Source organism: Enhydra lutris, unplaced genomic scaffold, assembly GCF_002288905.1.
Source record: "Enhydra lutris kenyoni isolate GAN:26980312 unplaced genomic scaffold, ASM228890v2 scaffoldscaffold9, whole genome shotgun sequence".
NCBI classification, from domain to species: domain Eukaryota; kingdom Metazoa; phylum Chordata; class Mammalia; order Carnivora; family Mustelidae; genus Enhydra; species Enhydra lutris.
The window spans coordinates 59,516,042-59,536,583 of record NW_019154093.1 but is presented as its reverse complement, the minus strand read 5'-3'; the positions used below and the strand labels follow the sequence as shown (position 1 = coordinate 59,536,583).

At 36.0% G+C, this 20,542-nt stretch overlaps 1 protein-coding gene across 1 annotated transcript; it reads right to left on the bottom strand.

Moving 5' to 3' along the window:
- Nucleotides 1-338: 338 nt before the first annotated feature.
- On the bottom strand, nt 339-20,492 carry LOC111143068 (down-regulator of transcription 1). The gene is made up of 3 exons (XM_022496518.1): nt 19,561-20,492; nt 10,893-11,056; nt 339-2,869 (listed from the first exon to the last, which is right to left on the bottom strand). Exons 1-3 carry the CDS (start codon nt 19,778-19,780, stop codon nt 2,726-2,728), a joined length of 528 nt encoding a protein of 175 aa, XP_022352226.1. The 5' UTR covers nt 19,781-20,492; the 3' UTR covers nt 339-2,725.
- Nucleotides 20,493-20,542: the final 50 nt, after the last annotated feature.

Here is a 20,542-nt window from a genome sequence, read left to right as displayed (position 1 = left end):
AGCTGTGGGGCTTGATCTTAGGATGCCAGGATCATGACCTGAGCCAAAGGCAGAGGCTTAACGACTGAGCCACCCAGGCGCCCCAACACTTTTCTTTAGTTAGCCCCTACAAGACTTAAAGTGAAGATGTAAAAGTTTAAAAAAAAAGTATATTATTTATGATTGCATTTACACAAAATAAAAGACAAAACTAATCAATGGTTTTAGAAAACAGAACAGGAGTTACTTCTGGGGAGAAAGAAGGCAGTATTAAAAGAGGAACAAGAGGGGCTTCTGGGGTGTTCATACCCCAGATCTGATCTGAGGGCCAGTGATAGGATTATGTTTAATTTGTCAAAACCCTCACTTATATACTCTTCTATATGTATGGTATATGCAGTTTTAAGAAAAATTGGTAACTTTTCAACATTTATCAGTCTGACAGTCTACTGAAAAAGACAGATATGTATTCAAGGAAATGGGGAAAATATTTACTAAACAATAACTTTATTTCTCAAGAACCCTAAAGATTTGTTTTTCTCTCCACAAGATTTAAAAAACCTCAACGGACAGTATAGTGACTTTTAAAATGTTAAAAAATAAGCTAAAAGTAAAACACTGCTTAATTAGCTTTGTTATGCCTAGATCCTAGGACCGTAAATTACAAAAGTACAAGTAAAACCATATTTTCTGAAATAATAAGAAACAAAGGAGAAAGTCAGGTACTATACAACAAATGATCAAAATATTTTCTGGGCCTAAGATTCTTGAAACTAGTAAAAATGTTAATAACAGAAATCTGCTGCTAATCTGTGTAGACTATTAAATGTAAAAACAATTTATAAAACACATCAGAATTTTATTGCTTGAAGAATACAGCATATGAAATCACAAGAATGTCAAAATGAAAAGTCACTAGGCTTCAAACATATAATACATTATCAGATGCAGTAAAATATTAATTAACCTGAACTCTGCATCAGGGAAAAAAAAGTGTGGAAAAATATCTAAGTTGTTTACTTAAGAAAAGGATAATCTTAAAATAGAAAGTATAAGGATGTTACAGTACAAATTAGAAAAGCCAACACTTATTAACTTACTATTTCTTAGACTAGACTACCTTTGGTACTTAAACTTTTAAAAAAACACCCCCTTCTATCTTGTCCAAAGCACTTCATGAATACAGTAGCAACTTCAACTTAAACATCCAACAAGATCAACCTTTTCATGGCATGGAGGAAGTGTATTTAATAAATGTATGCTAATATTTCATTTTTTCCAAAACTGCAAAATAAGATCATTAAGAAATCTAACACTTATAAACTTTACTTATTTAGCTCTTCAATTAAAATTGGAATCCCAGCAGCCACAATTTATCCTTGGGCCTGGTGAATATATAAAATTTAAATGATTTGGTAAATGACATAGGAATTTAGATTACTTTATACTATCTTAAGTGGCCTTTCCATTCTGTTTCCAAAATACAAACAATATGCCATTTCTTCAACTCACTGGATTCCTATAAAAATCACTACCATACTTTATTTATTGGAACCAAAATAGAGCTTCTCCCTTTTAATGAGTAGGTTGAAATTACTTATGTTTCATATAGGGCTGATCAGTTATGACATGCTTTCTTAAACAAAATAAAGCCAATCATTTTTAAAGCTATCACTCAATTATGATGGAGACAATGATGCCATTTCAAAAGGAAGCATTGGACACTCTAGGCCATCTAGTCAAGAAAATGTAAAAGTAATGCTAAAACAAACAATAAGTAAACTATAACTACAAGTTAAATTACAAAAAAAAAAATCCCTCTTTTACAGTAAGCATGCTTATTAACTTTCATTTCTTCCCCCAGCAAAGGCTGGAATATTCATGAATCTCCATTAAGCAACTGTTTCACAAGGTCCAACAAACATGGATGGACTAAGCAAGTAATACTATTAACAATTATTGGAGTGAAATAGTGAAATAGTAAGAATCATGACAATCCTCAAAATTGGGCAGTCTCTGAAATGTAAATAGCGTAGCTCAAGATGAATTATGCCGTAATAAAACTGTAGTTTTTACCTCTACATAAAACAAAAACAAAATCAAAAACATAACCCACTGAATTTATACAACTATTGGACACACTCCTTCCTAGTTTTTGAATGTTTTGAGATTTTTTTAAACAAGTATATTTATCTGAGCATATATATTTACTGCCTATATATATATATATATATATATATATACTCATTTTAAAAGACAAAAAATTCAGATACTACAAAACTGAACTCTTTGTTTTTTCACCAACCTGATCTAACATCTACTGCATCACACAACACCCTCCCCCCAATAATTTAAAATTCCCAATTTTTAGTTTAGTTAAAAGGGCAGAGGAAATGCAAATGCAGATTTAGAGTTTGTGTATGTATAAATTCACTGTATTTTATAAACCTGACGTTTTCTGTAACACTGTTTATTGATCAAATAAAGGACTCACTGCTATCTAAAATTTCATAAACACCATTAAAAATTCAAAATTGATATACTGAACCTTAAATTTTCAATAGTTCAAAGAGACAGTTTTTACATGAAGAGCACACAATAGATGAAACTTAACAACAGATATCCCTAGAATACCAATGGCAAGTCCACCAAAATGCATACAAAATTACAGATAAGCATTTCTTTCACTGTTTTCTTGTGCGGGGAGAAACATTTATAGAGGAAATAGAAACTCAGCTGGTAAATTTCAGATATCATCATCATCTTCTTCATCCTGAGAAGATCCTGCCTGGTTAGACGCACTGGCTGTGGCAGCAAGCTGTGCTTGTTGAGCAGCTTGCTGCATCTGAAGCCATTCCTGCTGGGCCAATTCTGCTTGTTGCTGTCTAGCCTAAACACCAAAAACATAAAAAATATACATATATTTTTTAAAACTCGTAACAAATACACTGTGGTTAAATACAAAGTAAGCCAATTACAGACTTAATCATCAAATTTGGATTATTTTCCAAACACTCTATAATTGTTATACATCTGGAAAACATGAACTATATAAGAAAATATAGATGACCGCCTCTCTGTCAAACAAGGACATTTTGCAATACTTGGTTCTTTTATAGACAGTCCCCTTTATGCCACGTAATTTTATGACCTTTGGCTCAACTGAAGTGGAAAATGCTGGTAGAAAAATCACAATGTCCTCTCTTTGGTTCCTTTTTCTGCTTCTCATTCCTTTTGTTTCACTTGATTCTTCTGACCTCTCAACTTACAGGTAACATGTAAACACTTTTCAATCTAAAAATTATTTCTGTGGCTTCAAAGTGTCTAGTATAGTACCTCTAACTTTTAAGGAGGAGTACTATACATGAATGCAATAGCTACCTTGATGTTTAAGGGTTTTTTGTATTTTTTTTTAAAGTATAGGGGCACCTGGGTGGCTCAGTGGGTTAAGCCACTGCCTTTGGCTCAGGTCATGATCTCGGGGTCCTGGGATCGAGTCCCGCATCGGGCTCTCTGCTCAGCAGGGAGCCTGCTTCTCTCTCTCTCTCTGCCTGCCTCTCTGCCTACTTGTGATCTCTGTCAAATAAATAAATAAAATTTAAAAAAAATTTCTTTAAAGTATTTATTTATTTGAGGCACTCAAGCCGGGGGAAGAGCAGAGGGAGAGGGATAAGTAGACTCTGTCCTGAGCACAGAGCTGACCAGGGTCTCTAATGACCCTGAGATCATGACCTGAGCCAAAATCAAGAGCTGGACACTTAACCGATTGAGACACTCAGGCACTCCGATGTTTGAGTTTCTCTCACAGTTCCCTACCCAACATATACATTTATCTTCTGTCCCCATCCCCATAAATACGTACACACATACACCCTTCCCATACACACACTAGAGAAAAGGCAATTATCCAGGACTGAATTTAAGTGAGAAAGTTAAAATCCATTCATATGATATATATAGCCCCAACAACCATCACAGAATTTTTAGAAACCAGGGCACCTGTCTGGCTCAATCTGTACAGCATGCAACTCTTTATCTCAGGATCAGGAGTTCAAGCCCCACACTGGGCATGGAGCCTACTTTGAATAAATAAATAGAGAGATTAAAAAATAAATAAATAAAGCTTTATATTCTAAAGCTTTATTCTTAGAATTTTATTTTATTTTATAAGATTTTATTTATTTATTTGAGAGAGAGACACACAGTGAGAGAGGGAACACAAGCAGGGGGAGTGGGAGAGGGATCAGCAGGCTTCCTGCTGAGCAGGGAACCCGATGTGGGGCTCGATCCCAGGACCTTGGGATCATGAGCTGAGCCAAAGGCAGACACTTAACTGACTGAGCCACCCAGGTGCCCCTATTCTTAATAATCTTAGAAACTAAGATACAAACATATGCATTACATGCACTGTTGCCAACAGCTAAAGCTCTTTCCCAACTTAATTTTATCCACTCACAGAAAAATCCCACAAGAGGAAAAAAATGAATGTGTTCTTGAAAGGATCACATAATTTCCCATTGGCTTCTACTAAAACAATGCTGTTTCTCCTTCTCTGCCTTTTCTCAAAATTGTTCCTTAAGCCTGGCTCATATCTTCCACCCTCCTTTATGCATGGCCAATTCCTAGTTATCATTTCAAATAGAAATTGGGCTTTCTTGATCCTTCTAGGTAATATTGTATATTCTATTTCATATGCTATAATCCTCTATGCATTCCTATACCTACCTACTCTATTCTTTAATTATCTGAGCATATTATCTTTTTTCTACACTAGACTTGAGAATAGACACTATTTTCATACTCTTTGTTGCATTACCAACACATAGGTCTCCACTATTTTCTGAATGAATATTTGGTGGGGAAATGCTAATACTCAGGATAACTCTAAGATTTTACCATGTACATTCCTAACTTTTCTTAATAATCTGTCATGAATTTATAATCTAAACATTTCTAAAGGAGAATTCTAATCAGGCCATTATTATACTTAAAAAAAAATCATTTGTTATACCAATTAAGTCCAATTTCTCAGCCTAGAGTTCAAGGTCCTCAAAATTACTGCCTGCCCCAACCTATCTTCAAAATCAACTTTTGTAATATATACTTGGTACTCCAAGAAAACTTAGAACATAAAATATTTCCCAGATACACCATATCCTCCCATTTTTCACTACCTTAACTCATGCTGATATTCATTCTATTTGAAATTTCATAATTTTCACCTACCAAAATTTCACTCTTCCTTCAACTCAAAATGAAATACTATTTTATCCATTAAGTTTTTTCCTGATTCCTAACTGTATCATTCAGAATCTAATCAAGATGGAAATCACACTAGTTAGGGGAATAGAGAGAAGGAAATATAAAGGATTGTTAACTAAGTATAAAGCTGGTAACTACATCATTGAAAAGGCAAGAAAAGAACACTAAGACATCATGTGACTGGCAACTACCAAAACCAGCCACCATCCCTAAAACTAGGGCAACAAAGGAAGAGGCTGGAATTTTTAAAACTCAGAATCTTAAAGGAACAATTATTGGAACTGAAACTTAGACCTTTGAAGAAGGGGCATAGATTGGCTGCTAAAAGCATTTCTGAGCTTCGCAGAATGCCTCAAGGTTTGAGACCCACATCCCTGAAGAAGAGAATGAATGTTTAGGCTGACTCTGTAACAATTAAAGAACTGGATCCAGTTCCTGCTACAGGGGGAAAAAAAAAAAAACAAAAAACTGATGCAGCCAGAAGGAAGAAGCACTAGTATGTTATTGAGCTTGAAGCCAACAGGAAGTAAAAGAAAGGAGTTCAAGTGCTGCCTTCTCCTCCAGCCTGGCAATCTCCCTCCAGAACCCCCTACTGGCAGCAGAGTCTGTAACGAAGTCTGCAAGAAAAGCAGAAATTTAGTTTGCAACGTACTAGGCCTGGTCACAAATCAAATCATAGAAAGGTAGGTTTCAGCCCAAGAAAACTGTTTAGCAACTGGCGCATGATGTTTTTTCTTTTTAAAACTTTAAACGTAATTATGTTTATAAAAATACACTCATATTGGGTAACAGAATGCAATAAATATAACTTACTCTACTTAATTTGGACCAAAACCTTAGGGTTTTTTTTTTAAAGATTTTATTTATTTATTTGACAGAGAGAGAGAGCTTGAGAGAGCATGGGCAGGGGAGAGGGGCAGAGGGAGAAGCAGACTCTCCACTAAGCAGGGAGCCTGATGCAAGACTCAATCCCCAGAACCCTGGGATCATGACCAGAGCTGAAGGCAAATGCTTATTTGACTGAGCCACCCAGGCACCCCAAAACCTTAGTATTATAGTTTGAGATTCAAGGATTAAAAAAAGGATTTGCAATTTGGTTTATTTCTCACCTACAAGTGTATATAAAAGATTCTCCATCAAATGCTACAATAAAACATTGTAATGTTTCAATGCCAGTTTACAAAGTTCAATAACTAATGGATATTTTTTTTTTTTAAAGATTTTATTTATTTATTTGTCAGAGAGAGAGAGAGGGAGAGAGAGCAAGCACAGGCAGACAGAATGGCAGGCAGAGGCAGAGGGAGAAGCAGGCTCCCTGCTGAGCAAGAAGCCCGATGCGGAACTCGATCCCAGGACACTGGGATCATGACCTGAGCCGAAGGCAGCTGCCCAACCAACTGAGCCACCCAGGCGTCCCAATAACTAATGGATATTGAAGAGTGAAAATGTAAAAGCTATCCAAAAATTTTTTTTTAAAGATTTACTTATTTTTCAGAGAGAGAGACTATAAGCAGAAGGAGTGACAGGCAGTGGGAGAAGCAGGCTTTCTGCTGAGCAGGGAGCCCGATGTGGGATTTGATCCCAGGACAAACGGACACAAAGACAGACGCTTAACAGACTGAGCCACCCTGGAGTCCCAAAAGCTATCTAATTTAGTTAATATTGCATGCGGATTACAAATCTGCATAAATCAAGATTCAGATAATTTCTTGAATGTGAATTAACACCATCAGCTCAGTTCATCTGCTGAGGTCAACAAGAAAACTGCACACTAGCTGTTTTTCTGAGTTACGCAAAAAAGAAAATTTTCTTCCCCAGCTTTTTAGTCCAGAACTGATATTATACTACAGGCAAGGTATTCCTTCCATTGTCAACATTCATAAGGAAACATGTGATGAAATCGTCTTGGGTTTAAATTTGTATTAGCATTCACATACAAAATAACTGGCACACTCTTACACCACCAAAATCTAATGTGATGTCTCTGTACTTGGGATCTTTTTACACCTTCTTCATGAAACAGTCAGCCTTATTATAGTTGTTAGTGTACCTATATACCTGTCCTACAAGACAAAAACTTTTTTTGTTTAGAAAATCAGATATTCTCATCACCACTTTCATCCATTTTTATTTAAAAAGTATGGAAAATAGTTATTCTAACACCCAGGCATATTTATTTTTACAGCAGGAGTACCTGGAGTGTAAAACAGACTAAGAGTGCTTCATAAAAAACATTTTAAGAGTTCATAATGGGGCACCTTGGTGGCTTGGCCAGTTAAGCATCTGCCTTTGGCTCAGGTCATGATCCCAGGGTCCTGGGATGGAGTTCCACATCAGGCTCCCTGCTCAGTAGGAAGTCTGCTTCTCCCCTCCCTCTGCCCCCCTTTCCCCACTTGCATTCTTTCTCGCTCATGCACACTCTCTCTCAAATAAATCAACAAATAAATAAAACCTTAAAAAAAAAAAAGAGTTCATAAGAAAATTATAGGACAAACCAAATATTTGAATTTAATAAACTTAGGAATACCTACTCTGTGCCTTAATCAACTATAAATAGGTATAATTTTGTAGCACAGGAAAAAAACTCAAATAATTTCAGGTCTCTACATAGGTTTAATTGCAAAAGGCGCTGATCTCGTAGTTTATTCAGTGATCTGCAAAGACATGTAGTGGTTACAATTAAAATTTAACTGACTTTTAAGTACCAAGGCCCCATATTAGCAACCGTACTTTGCTGTCTGTACATTAAAACATTTCTGTGCCTTTAAAATCTTTGTTGACTGATAAATTTTATTTATATTCATTTTCATAAATTAAAATTTTCAGTGGTGCTTTGTCTAATTTTTTTTCCCTCTTGCCTCTTATTCAATGTACCCCAAGTATTTTTTTTTCTAAAACAGGAGTGAGAAAGAGAGTAGGTGTCTACTTCCTAATTTACTTCTTCCTTTGGAGAGTTTCACTATGTTTAAAGAATCTCACTCCCAAATACTAAAATGATTCATTTATAATTTACAGTTAACCTTAATTTCAGTACACTAATGGTTCCCCCTTTCCAAATACTTGTTGCCAGCAGGTAGAAGACAGCTTCAAATGAGGTTGCTATTGTTTTAGTATTTAAAATAAAGTCTAAAAGATGAAATGAAATGAAACTGATGAAAAATATACTATATTTACTTAACAGTTCCTTTCATATTTTGGACTGAATTGCTTTGTGCTTTGGGGAAGAAGTACTAGATAGGTGTTATAATTTTCTCTCTCTGATGATCTTCTCACAAGAGCAAAGAAATACTAAGGGATCATGACTCCACAGATGAGGGCAAGAAAGAAGGGAAATAAGGAAGAGGAAAAAAACAGATGACAAGGATAGAAAAGTAAAGACAGATTTGGCAGATTTATTTTATTCTTTTTGCCCTGGACAGGATAAGGCATATTTCAATTAAAAGTTCCAAAATAAAGTTAAGCAGACAAAATAGTGGCTAGAACATTAGCATGGTAATGAAGAAAGAGCAAGTTTTTGGAGTCAGAAGACATGAGTTTTGAATTTAGACTCCAACACTTCCTAACTATATGAACTTACTTGTTCTATTTATTTAACTCAATCCTTTCCAGTAAACTACGTTTCAGAATAGCAAGAACCATGTCCCTTTTTTATACTATTATAAGCCTAGCATTTAGCACGAGGTCTGGTAAGTAGTGAGGACTTCAGTAATTATATGTAGAACAAATGAATGTACAACCTCATGCAAGTTTCTCCATCTCTGAATCTGTTTCTTAATGTGTAAATGGGTATAATAAAATTTACATTTATTTTATTCATATTTATAAAAAGTCTGCAAAGTATGTAAATTATCTAACAGAGAATCTTTTTCCTTTCATCAAATACCTAATTTCGGGGGGGCATGTGGGTGGCTTAGTTGGTTAAGCATCTTGATTTTGGCTCAGGTCATGATCTCAAGAGTTGTGAAAAGGAGATCGGAGTCAGGCTTCGCGCTGTCATGGAACCTATTTAAGATTCTCTCCCTCCCTCCCCTTCTGTCCCTCCCCCATGCTCTCTCCCTCTCTTAAAAAAAAAAGTCTAATTTGGAACTCTCTAGGTGATCTGCAATAGCAGTAAATCAATAAAAAATAGCCATTAATTTTTTTAATCATCATCTTTGTAACCTCATATTCATATGGATTATAAATTGCTTATGTTCATGCCTGCATCAAAAGCTTTTAGTACTCTTTAGTACTTACCTTGTAGGTTGTTTTGAGGATTAAAAAAACACAGGTAACTTAATTAGCAACATGATTAACACATGGTTAGAACTCAATAAATGTTGGTAAACTTTTATTTTTCTTATGAATTTAAATCATTTCTAGTGCCTAGTACCTGACAACACTTAAAATTCAAGTGCTATTTGATTCAAGCCCAACTGATTGTTATTACTACAAAGAGATCAGGTATGGTGCCAACCTGGAAGAGATTACCTAAAATGGTACTTTCTCAGTTCTAATGGTAATTACATGGTTCTAACGGTAGGAAATCTTACCTTTTCTATTCAACCCAAAATTGCCTTACAATTTCAAATGAGAGGCTAAAACTTAGTGGGGGAAAAAAAAACTTCATCCTCTCCCTTACTTTTTTATTTTTATTTTAAATTTTTTTTCCTTTTTTAATTTTTAAATAGAAGAATATTAAAAAATAAAATAGAGGAATATTAGTACCCGGTGCTAATCCTTTACAAACTGGTAATTAGAACTTTAATAATAAAAAAAAAATTTTCTCCCTTTCTCTGTTCTACGAGTCCTTCAATTTTTTAGGATTAGAATGTTTTATTGTTTTTTTTAAAGATTTTATTTATTTATTTGTCAGAGAGAGAGAGAGAGCACAAAGCAGGGGGAGTGGCAGGCAGAGGGAGAAGCAGGCTCCTCATTGAGTAAGGCGCCCAGGGTGGGACTGATCCCAGGACCCTGGGATCCTGATCTGAGCCAAAGGCACACACTAAACCGACTGAGCCACCTAGGCATCCCCAGAATGTTTGTTTTAAAGGTGTGTTAAAAACCTAAATTAACTAGGATGACATTAAGGAGGGCACGTGATGTGATGAACACTGGGTGTTACATGCAACTGATGAAATTACTGAATTCTACGTCTGAAACTAATGATGGATTCTACATCTGAAACTGTATGTTGATTAACTGAATTTAAACTTAAAAAACTTACTTTAACTATAAAATAGATATTTATCAAATTTCTCTCATATGCTACTCATTATAAAGTTTGATATAGTATTCTCTCACCAGTCCATCATTTTAAAATTTTACAAATGTTTAAGTATACTTTTCATGCTTTTAAGTGGTTAGTAGTCTGAAAAGGGAAAAAAAAAAAAAAAAAACCATCAAAGTAAAATCTCAGTAGTTATTTGAAGTTATTCTCCTTAGAAAACAGGTTGCTACAAATATTTACTTTTATATGAAGTAAATAACTGACCAGAGTCAAACCGGTTAGTTAGATCTAAACATCAGACTATGATCAAACAATCAGCCACAGAAAGAAAATCCTCTGGGTATGTATGTTGATTTTAGGAAATGATTTCAGAAACCAGTAAGATTTCCGTTAGCAAACAGGGTAGGACTCAGGTGAAAATAATTTAAAATGCATTACTTACTTTTGCAAATAACTCTTGTTGCTGTCTTAATAATTCTTCTTCAGGAATGCCAAGGTTTTCCAAACGAGAACTGGCCTTTCTTCTTTTTAACGCTACAGTCTTGCATTCTTGTAAGACTTCCTTTACTTCACTGATGTAGGAGCCAAAGCCCAAACTTTCTAGTGCTAGGGAAAGGAAAATAGGAAAACATGAAAGAACGATGAAATTTAGTCTTTTTCCCATCTATAGAACATTAACTTTTGTTAATGTTAATGTAACATTAACTTTTTGTGGGTTTTTTTTGGTGGGGGGAGCGGGTAGCTTTCTCTTAATAATTTTACCTATTTTATAGTTGCACAGCAACTAGCTGAATGGCTAAATCTATTTTATCAACTTTCTTAATATTAAATTGCAAATTAGATAAAATTTGAGGAACATTTAACAGCATAGGCCTTTTACTTTTTCTTTTTCTTTTCTTTCTAATTTTTTAAAAACCAAAACACTTCCTATGCAAAAAAAGTCCAATGTAAGAACATGTGCTTTTAGTAAGAAAACCTTTTTCCTATACCACTCACAGTAAATCAAACATCAGTAACTCAGTCACTTTGTCAAAGAATACAAAAAAAGGGAAATAATTGGAATCTATTTGTTAATAACATATTTTGTGCCATTTGGCTTAGAAAAAGTAGGCCGATAACACATGTTCTAAGTTTTAGTAGGATAGGATTGAAAGAATAGATAAGTTCTTTTGTACAATATATCAACAGAAAACTATTTTTAGCAAAAACACTTAAACTGCCAAGTTTAAGAAATCCTGGTAGAAATCACTTGTGAAATTCAGCATTTATATTCAACCAACAAGTTTCCCTTGAAAATAAAACTTAACGGGAAGCACTATAAAAACATTTCAAGTGATGTGGTAGAAAATTGGGATAAAGGAAAACTATAAAGATAGAAGCATTAACAAAAAATTCTCATTTTTTCAAATTTAGAAAGAAAATTTTACAATAATGCACTTTCTAAATGCCTTCTGTAATCACGACAAAGCATTAAATTTCCTTTTGGCTTAGAGTAATCAAAGTTATATTTTATAGTTTTCTATCTATTGATAAGTGCCCCAAAGGCACTTTTGTTTTCTGACCCAATGATAAAATATAGGTAGTGAAAAACATAGCACATGAACTTAAATTAGTTCATCAGTTCTTATAGTTTTTCAACAATTATGATGTTGTGAACCAGAGTGACCTCAGTAAAGATGCCCTGAATTCTAACATCAGGGATTTGCTTTTCAGGAAGGATACCAAATACACCTTTATGAATACACATTCCCTCCTGTGTAAGCTGTGGTTTTTAAGACATTTTGAAATGATAAATAACTTTAATTACTTCAAATATTAAGCTGTTTGCATCAACCTTCTTTAGAAATAATCTGATGCCAAAAAGCATAGTACTATTATTTGAATTTTAATTATATTAAGTTATTGCCCCTCTTCATCCCCCACCCCCCAAAAAAACTTCAGTAATGCATTACTCTGAGTTCTGTATATCAAAGTAACCACACCACATAATTCTTGGCCTCAAGGAGCTTGGGGTATAGCAAAAAATTAAGTGAAGATTAGGCAACTTGCATTTTTTACCTGAATTGACAGATAGATTATTGTCAGTGATAGAAGCCAAAGTTTTTCTTTTATTCTTTTTAAAATTAATTAATTAATTTATTTGACAGAGAGAGATCACAAGTAGGCAGAGAGGCAGGCAGAGAGAGAGTGAGAGGAAGGGAAGCAGGCTCCCCACTGAGCAGAGAGCCAGATGTGGGGCTTGATCCCAGGACCCTGGGATCATGACCTGAGCGGAAGGCAGAGGCCTTAACCCACTGAGCCACCCAGGCACCCCTATTCTCTTTTTTAAAGGCATGAACATAATAGTATATTTTCAGTAATATTGGCTGGAGACAATACCAAAAGAAACCAAAAATGGCTTACAATTTCCTCTCATATTCTGAAGAAAGGCTTATTTCCTAAGTAGCCCCATCTTTATTTCTACCATTAAGTCCCTACATACTTATGCTAAATCTGACAGCTCAGTGTTTCCCAGCAGACCTCAGTTTCCCACTTTCATACTGATAGTAATGCATTCATGGCTCAAATCAAGTTTGCCTGATCCTCCTAAACAGAATTAATCTCCCCATTGTAAAATCAGACAGATATCTTAGAATTAGAAATTTGGTTGTCAATATATTCATATAACCTTGGATATATATCTCTAAGCTTCAGTTTTCCTTCTTTGAGAGTAGCATCTATTTAATACCTTCCTAAAACATATGCAATACAGTGGTTATACACGCAGGCCCTAAGGCTACCAGAGACTGATCCCAGCTCTGCCTCTTATCAGCTGTGTGACCCTAGATAAGTACCTTCATCTGTGCCTCATCACATCAGGTTACTGTGAAGAATAAATGAATTAATATAAACAAAGAGCCTAGACCAAAAGATGGCTCATATTATTTTATTTTTATTATTTTTGGACTGTGAGATCAACAAGTAATCTAAGGCATTTAACAGTGTCTAGCACATAAGATTTGCTTAACCACTTGGACTATATATTATTCATCTTTTTTTTTCTTACATTTAAAAGAGTGCTCTACCAAAAAAAAATTAATTAAAAAAATAAGAGTGCCCTGATAAGTGTACAAGACATAATTATACGTAGAGATATGCATTATTACACTAAATTCAAGTTGAATGAATATATTCATTATATAAAATATTAAATTTATAAAATTAATAAATACAATGGAGACAACTCTTCAAAATATCATAAATTACTATACTAGACATCAAAAAAATCCAATCCAAACTATGTTTAACCATGGACGGCTTGAGTTAAAATTAAAAAGAAAACAAAGAACTCACCTTTAAAAACATCTAAGGTTGAGAGCACTGCCTTCAAAAAATTTTTGAGTGAATCCAAGGTTAATATTTAATATTATTCAAAGAACTTCCATATACAAATCTATACTCTCAACAAAATGGCTCAAAAAGAAGAGCCATAACTTTCATTTCAAAAACTACATTGACTTTAATCCAAATTTTAAGTACATTTTGGCTAACAGATAGCCATAAGTGGTTATAGTACCTTTTAAACAAGGAGATATTTTACATCATTTGTTACCACGTAGTAATAATTATTCCTATTTTACACAAAAGAGAATCTTGAAGGATAAGGGAAATGACTTATAAGCAGGGCCATCATTTGTAGTGGTGCAGGTTATTCAGTGCTCTATAGTACCATATCTAAGGAGGGCCATTCCTACTGTAAACATGGATTTGTATGTTTATTATGGCAGTTTTCTGGCAGATGGTAGTAAAGGTTTTTAAGGAAAAAGTGCCTTTTTCTAGTTTGTATAGAGACTTAATGGACTGTTATGGCCCTGGCTCTAGGGATCTCAGAGTAAAACCCAGAAAAGAAAAATTAAAAAAAAAAAAAAAAGTGGTTAAAATACATACATCGCTTGCTCCTTAGAGGTCTGTCTGCTATCCTCTGTCATGTATTTTAAAACTACACCCAGGGGCTGGGTGGCTCAGTGGGTTAAGCCTCTGCCTGCAGCTCAGGTCATGATCTCAGGGTTGTGGGATCAAGCCCCGAATCGGGCTCTCTGCTCAGCAGGGAGCCTGCTTCCTCCTCTCTCTCTGCCTTCCTCTCTACTTGTGATCTCTATCTGTCAAATAAATAAATAAATAAATAAAACTACACCCAGAAAAATGTATGGTATATTAGGGGAAAAAATACTTGGCACATTTTCAATTTGAAAGACAGATGTTAACAAGATAACCACGTTTTAAAAAAAAAAAAAAAAAAGTAAAGCTTCCACCCAGCAACAATAATTCTAACAGTCTTTCTTATTTTATAAAAAAGTGATATAATCTTATAAAATTTTATTATAAGACTTTGCGTGACTTACTTTGTACTTCACATGTATAATGCGAGTTTTTCATTAAAAAATTAAAATACACAAAATAGCATTCTCAAATTTCTCTATTTTCTTTTGTTTACATGTTAAAGGAAGGGGGGGTGATGTAGTTCACTCAAATACATTAAGAGGATAATATAGGCCAAAGTGACTTCTTGGCTCATTAGCCTGGCAAAGGTTTCTGAAGACCCTTAACTATGTCCTCTATGGATCACTATTCCTGGGAATCTGGGAAAATAACGAGACTGATGGTAGAGCAGGAACCAAATATCATCCAGCTTTCTTTCTTTCTTTTTTTTTTTAAGATTTTGTTTATTTATTTGACAGAGAAGGAGATTACAAGTAGGCAGAGCGGCAGGCAGAGAGAGAGGGGGAAGCAGGCTCCCTGCTAAGCAGAGAGCCCGATGCAGGGCTCGATCCCAGGACCCTGAGATCATGACCCGAGCCGAAGACAGTGGCTTAACCCACCGAACCACCCAGGTGCCCCCCATCTTTCTATCCTTAGCAGTACCTAATACAATGCCAAGTACTTAGTATTCAAAACTAATTGTTGGGTGGCACAAGGAAAATAAAAACAAAGATGTATCAGTTTTATGGAAAATAATAAAATCCTAACTTGAACTAATTTATGTGATAAATGGTACAATGCCATATACAATGTGTCCCTTTGGAAAAAATATGAGTATGCATGATTATTTAGGTAATATTGTATCATTCTCATTCCCATTATTATTACAACTTCTCTGCAATCACTCAGATTCTCTGATTTAAAAACTACTTCACACCCACTTTCTAAAATAGACTATGGTTTAGGATTTAGAGCAAATCCACTCAAACTGTGGTCCACACACTTGTGCTAGAATTGCTTATAATGATCTGCAATGGGTTAAATATGAAAATCAAAGTAAGCATTTTGGAACATTCACAGCAAAACTGTAACCATGTGGGATGATGAATGTGTTAGCCAACCTTACTGTGGCATCATTTCACAATTTATATATATATCAAATCATTATGTTGTATACCTTAACCTTACACAATGTTATGTCAATTATATCTCAATAAAGCTGGAAAAAAAAAGAACCTTCATAGTAAATTGACAGTAATTTTATGTCTATTGAATCTAACAACAAAAATTGAACTTTTACTTATGTCTTTTTACAATTTTGTTTTCCTAGTGATCCATTTTTATTGTGTTTTCAAAAGTACTAGTGTGAGAGGGATTGGAATTTTTAAAAATCCTTCAACATAGATAGCTTGGAACAACTCAATTGCTGAAAATGCAGATCTTCAGAGACTTTTTCAAACTTCCACTACTTTCAATTACTATTGTTATAAATGTTGGGGGGGGGGTAGAATTTAGCAGGAGATTAAAAATGCAAAAAAAATAGTATCACTTAAAATATCCTTACTTACCCTTTGGCTTAACAAATGGCATCATGCTCTAAGGTTAAACATAACAGACTTCCAGCTTTATGTTTCAATCAGTACCACTATACATTTAAAAAATTATTATTTATTACAGCATATCATGTAAGGTTCTCAACCTCAACTGACTCTCAATAACTGCAAGTAATACCTGAAACAATTAGGTATTATTCATACATAAATGGGGAACCTTTCAACAGATTTGCATAAGCCCAAAGACTTTCCAGTGTAGAACCTGCCACTCTAAACTCTCAATGTCAGTTCTTTCCATAATACAACAAACTATGCTAAAATTCATTTAAAAATATGTGTTCACAGGGGTGCCTGGGTGGCTCAGTTGGTTAAGCATCTGACTCTCCATTTTGGCTCAGGTCACGATATCAAGCCCCACAATGGGGCCTGTCTCCTCCCCTGCACTCTCTCTCTAAAATAAATACACTAAGGAAAAAAAAAAAAAAAAAGAATACGTGTTCACAGAAACCAGCAATGAAATAAAAGGAACACCTTTTGTAGCTTAAAACGCCTCTGTATATCTGTGATCTTCAATACCGAGTCCACTTTCTTAAAATAAGCTGTTTAACATTTAGAAATTTTTTTTAAAAATTTAAGTTTTTCAAAGATTTTCTGGCAATAAAATTATTTCTACTTTAGTAACTTGCATTCTACAGAACTGCCTCAGATGCTTAATTTGCTCTGATAAGGTAAAGCAAAGTAGCAAGTGAAAAAGTGACATGTCCTGAAGCAAAATCTAGTTCATTAAATTTTTTACTAGAAAATCTGAACATCAACATGTGAGATCATACAACTTTAAATATATATTATTTCACTTGGATCTATCCTACAAACTAAATTAATCAATGCTTACAGAAAAGCATAAAAAATGTCATAGTTACCATGATTTCACAAGCTTTCCAGAATTATTCTGTAAAAACACATTTTATTTTTTATTTTTATTTATTTTATTTTATCTATTTATTTGACAGAGAACACAAGTAGGCAGAGAGGCAGGCAGAGAGAAAGAGATGGGGAAGCAGGCTCCCTGCTGAGCAGAGAGCACGATGCAGGGATGCAGGGCTCCATCCCAGGACCCTGGGATCATGACCTGAGCCGAAGACAGAGGCTTTAACCCAATGAGCCACCCACGCACCCCTAAAAACACATTTAAATACCTAAGAAAATACACACCTTAAGGATTTCTTTTTAAAAATGTAACCACTTAAGACAAAAATTCTTTAAATGATTAAGCAATGTGAGATTAATAAAAGATTATCATGTATAAATTTTATTCCCCTAACTGGAGAGAATTGGGGCAACAGCAATGTTACCAAGAAAACTTTAATTTATAACAGTATAACAGGTCAATGGATGATTTATTTTTCCCCCAATGAATGACTTTTTAAAAATTATTCAATCATCCTCAGTACACAAAGGAAAATGCTTTCACTGGAACTTTCTGACTCACACCTTAAACTGAATTTAGCATATTCCAAAGTTGAGCTATTTAGCATACTACATGCTACAGCTGCTGCATTTTTTATTCCATCATGTCAATCAGAAATCTAAATATACTCTAGAAAAGAACAAACTCCCCAAGAAGACAGAGTGTAATGTGTTATCAGATTTTTGGAATGATCCCCACTTCTGTGTTGTAAACAAATGTTAGGCAGGTCCTTTAGAAATCTTACGGAATTTTTATGAAAAAGGCAGTGTTGATAAAAGATTCTTTTTCTTTTTTATGAGTTGTAAAGGGAAATTGTAGCTATCTGTGTTGGATAATCTTACGAAAGACTTATGACAATTGTACATACAATGTAAAAACAGAACACTAGACAAAAAAAATAAAGAACTTGACTTTCATTGTACTTCCCAGAGTATTCAGCACACCAAACAGGGAGAAAAAAATACTAGCTTTAAAATCAAATATGGCTTTTCCTAGAGACTTTTTTCCTTCCTCATGTACTGAAATGGAAATAGCAGAGTGTATTTAAATCTACCTGGCACACATCATTAAGGACCAAAAATGAATCATTTAATTCTTGTCAATATTGACAGTAAAATACTGGACATGGCAAATATGAGCAGATGTGTTCACACTTCAGAATAACAGTTAAGTCACCTTTAAAAAGTTAAATTATAAGAAATAAAATAGTAGACAACCGTCTGCCTACTAAAATGATTAAAATTAATCATGATTTTTTGGCTTCAAAAGCAATCAAGAAATTGTTAGAATTTTATAAAAGGCAAATTATCCCCTCAAATTGAATACAACTTTTTCATAAAGAGTATTTGTAAGTGGTTTCAAAACATTAGGACTAGTAAATATGTCTCCCTATGCCTGAAACACACCATAAGAATGTGGTCCCCCAGATCCCTACCACTGGACTAATTCCTTTGAAGATCAGAAACAGTTGAAACTTTCAGAAATGCTGTTCAATAAAAGCTTAAGCATATACATCTAAATAGGAATGGCAGCAGGAAAGGACAGGGAAATGTTCCATGAAAAAAAAAATCTCTTACAACCTTCCAATGCAAGTTTTAAAAATTTATCTCCATAGAGCAAAGCAAAAGAAAAAGAAAGAGAGAAAAAAAGAAGGAAAAAAGGAAGAAGAAACGATAAAGATAATTCTTCCTTTTCTTACAGAATAGAACTGGAGAGTTTTATTAACTTGATGAATGGTAGAACCACTGAATCATTTTTAAAGCAGAAAATAAACTATCTCTATTCAACATCACCAAACTTTCCAACATTGAACACATTCATGTTCCAAATTCTTTTACTCATGTGTAAAAATTTCTCTCTTCCTCTACACTGGTAAAAAGGGCAGGTGGGGAAAGGGTGCTGCCTCCACTCACGCTTGAAGTTCCTGTCTGAATTTTCACTTTCCAAGGGAGAACTCTGGGTTCCTCTCCCAGATGCCATGATCGAGGTTCCACTTTAGGCAGACAACTTCTCAGTTGTCATGCCTCGGTTCAACTTTAGGCAGGCAAAATTCTTGTTGCTTCGGCTTACCTGGCCGTAAACTGAGACGGCAGCTAATACTTTATCTTTGGAGGAAGTGAGCTGACCTAAACGCTTGCCATCCTTACTGGTATTCGCTGGATGGAAAGCACCACCACGATAATACGACACAGGAGTTTCTCAAGGGACCGGCTGCTTCCATGCCCGCGTGGCTTTTTCGTCTGCCAGTACTTATCGGGGGAGAGGAATGAAGGCTTTGACATGAATGGGTCACGCGACCAGCAGGCTGTCCCCAACTCTCATTTAAACAAAACCCCACACCTACCACTTACCTTGTATGACGTGCTCGGGTGAAATGGTCTTCTTTTCTGATTTGTTGCAAATTTCATTGGCTTCAGAAGATATAAGGTGAATGAATTCAGTGCAGCAGTTCACCACCAGCTCCCGGGCATCGTTGGCCACCCGGACGTTGGGGAGAGTCTCTTTGATCATCTTATTGATAGCAGCTCTAGGTATAGTGAGATCATCATCGTTGCCAGAGGAGGAAGCCATCGTATCTCCCTCTCGCGCGCGCCCCGACTTTTAAAAACTCCCCAGCTCTGGTCCACTATTCCGCGAAGATTTTTCAAAGGCTGCCCTCAAAAGTGTGATCCCAGGAGCGCGAAAAGAGGGTGCAGAAAATGAAGGGGGTTGGGGGGTGGGGAGGAGCCAGTTCGTGAGGGTGGGAAACACCCGTGTGAGAGATTTAGGCGAAATTGGGAAGGAGGTCGGGGGGCTGGGGACTGCAGGGACAGCACTGCCCAGGTTGGAGAGGAGAAAGCAAAGGTGGTCCGGAAATCTGAGCACTGGGGAACCACCTTCGTGTCCCCTCAGAGGAGCGGGCGCTGTCGCCTAACCGGTCCCCAACCGCGCCGGAGCAGAGGCAAGGTCCAGGGGCACTGGCCTCACCGCGGTACCGGGCGGACACTCAGCGGGCTTGGCTCTAAAGAGCCGCAGCCCTCGCTGCCGCCGCCGCCAGCAGCCGCTGCCGCCGCCTCTGCCAAACCATCCTTCAGACACCCGCGCCGCCGCCTCACAACATGTCGGCCGCGGCCGCTGCTGGAACCGAGACGGCCTCCTGGGAACGAATACTGACAGAGCCGGGCACAACGGGAGCGACAGTAGCGGCCGCCGTGGCCGTTTGCCCGAACGCAGATCGTGGAAGCCGAAGCCGCGGCAACGGTGGTCCCTCCAGAGGCCAAGGAAGAAGGTTTGCTGGAAGCCTCTCCCGACACCCTCTGCGCTACCGGAAGCCTCACCCCCCCCTTATCCCCC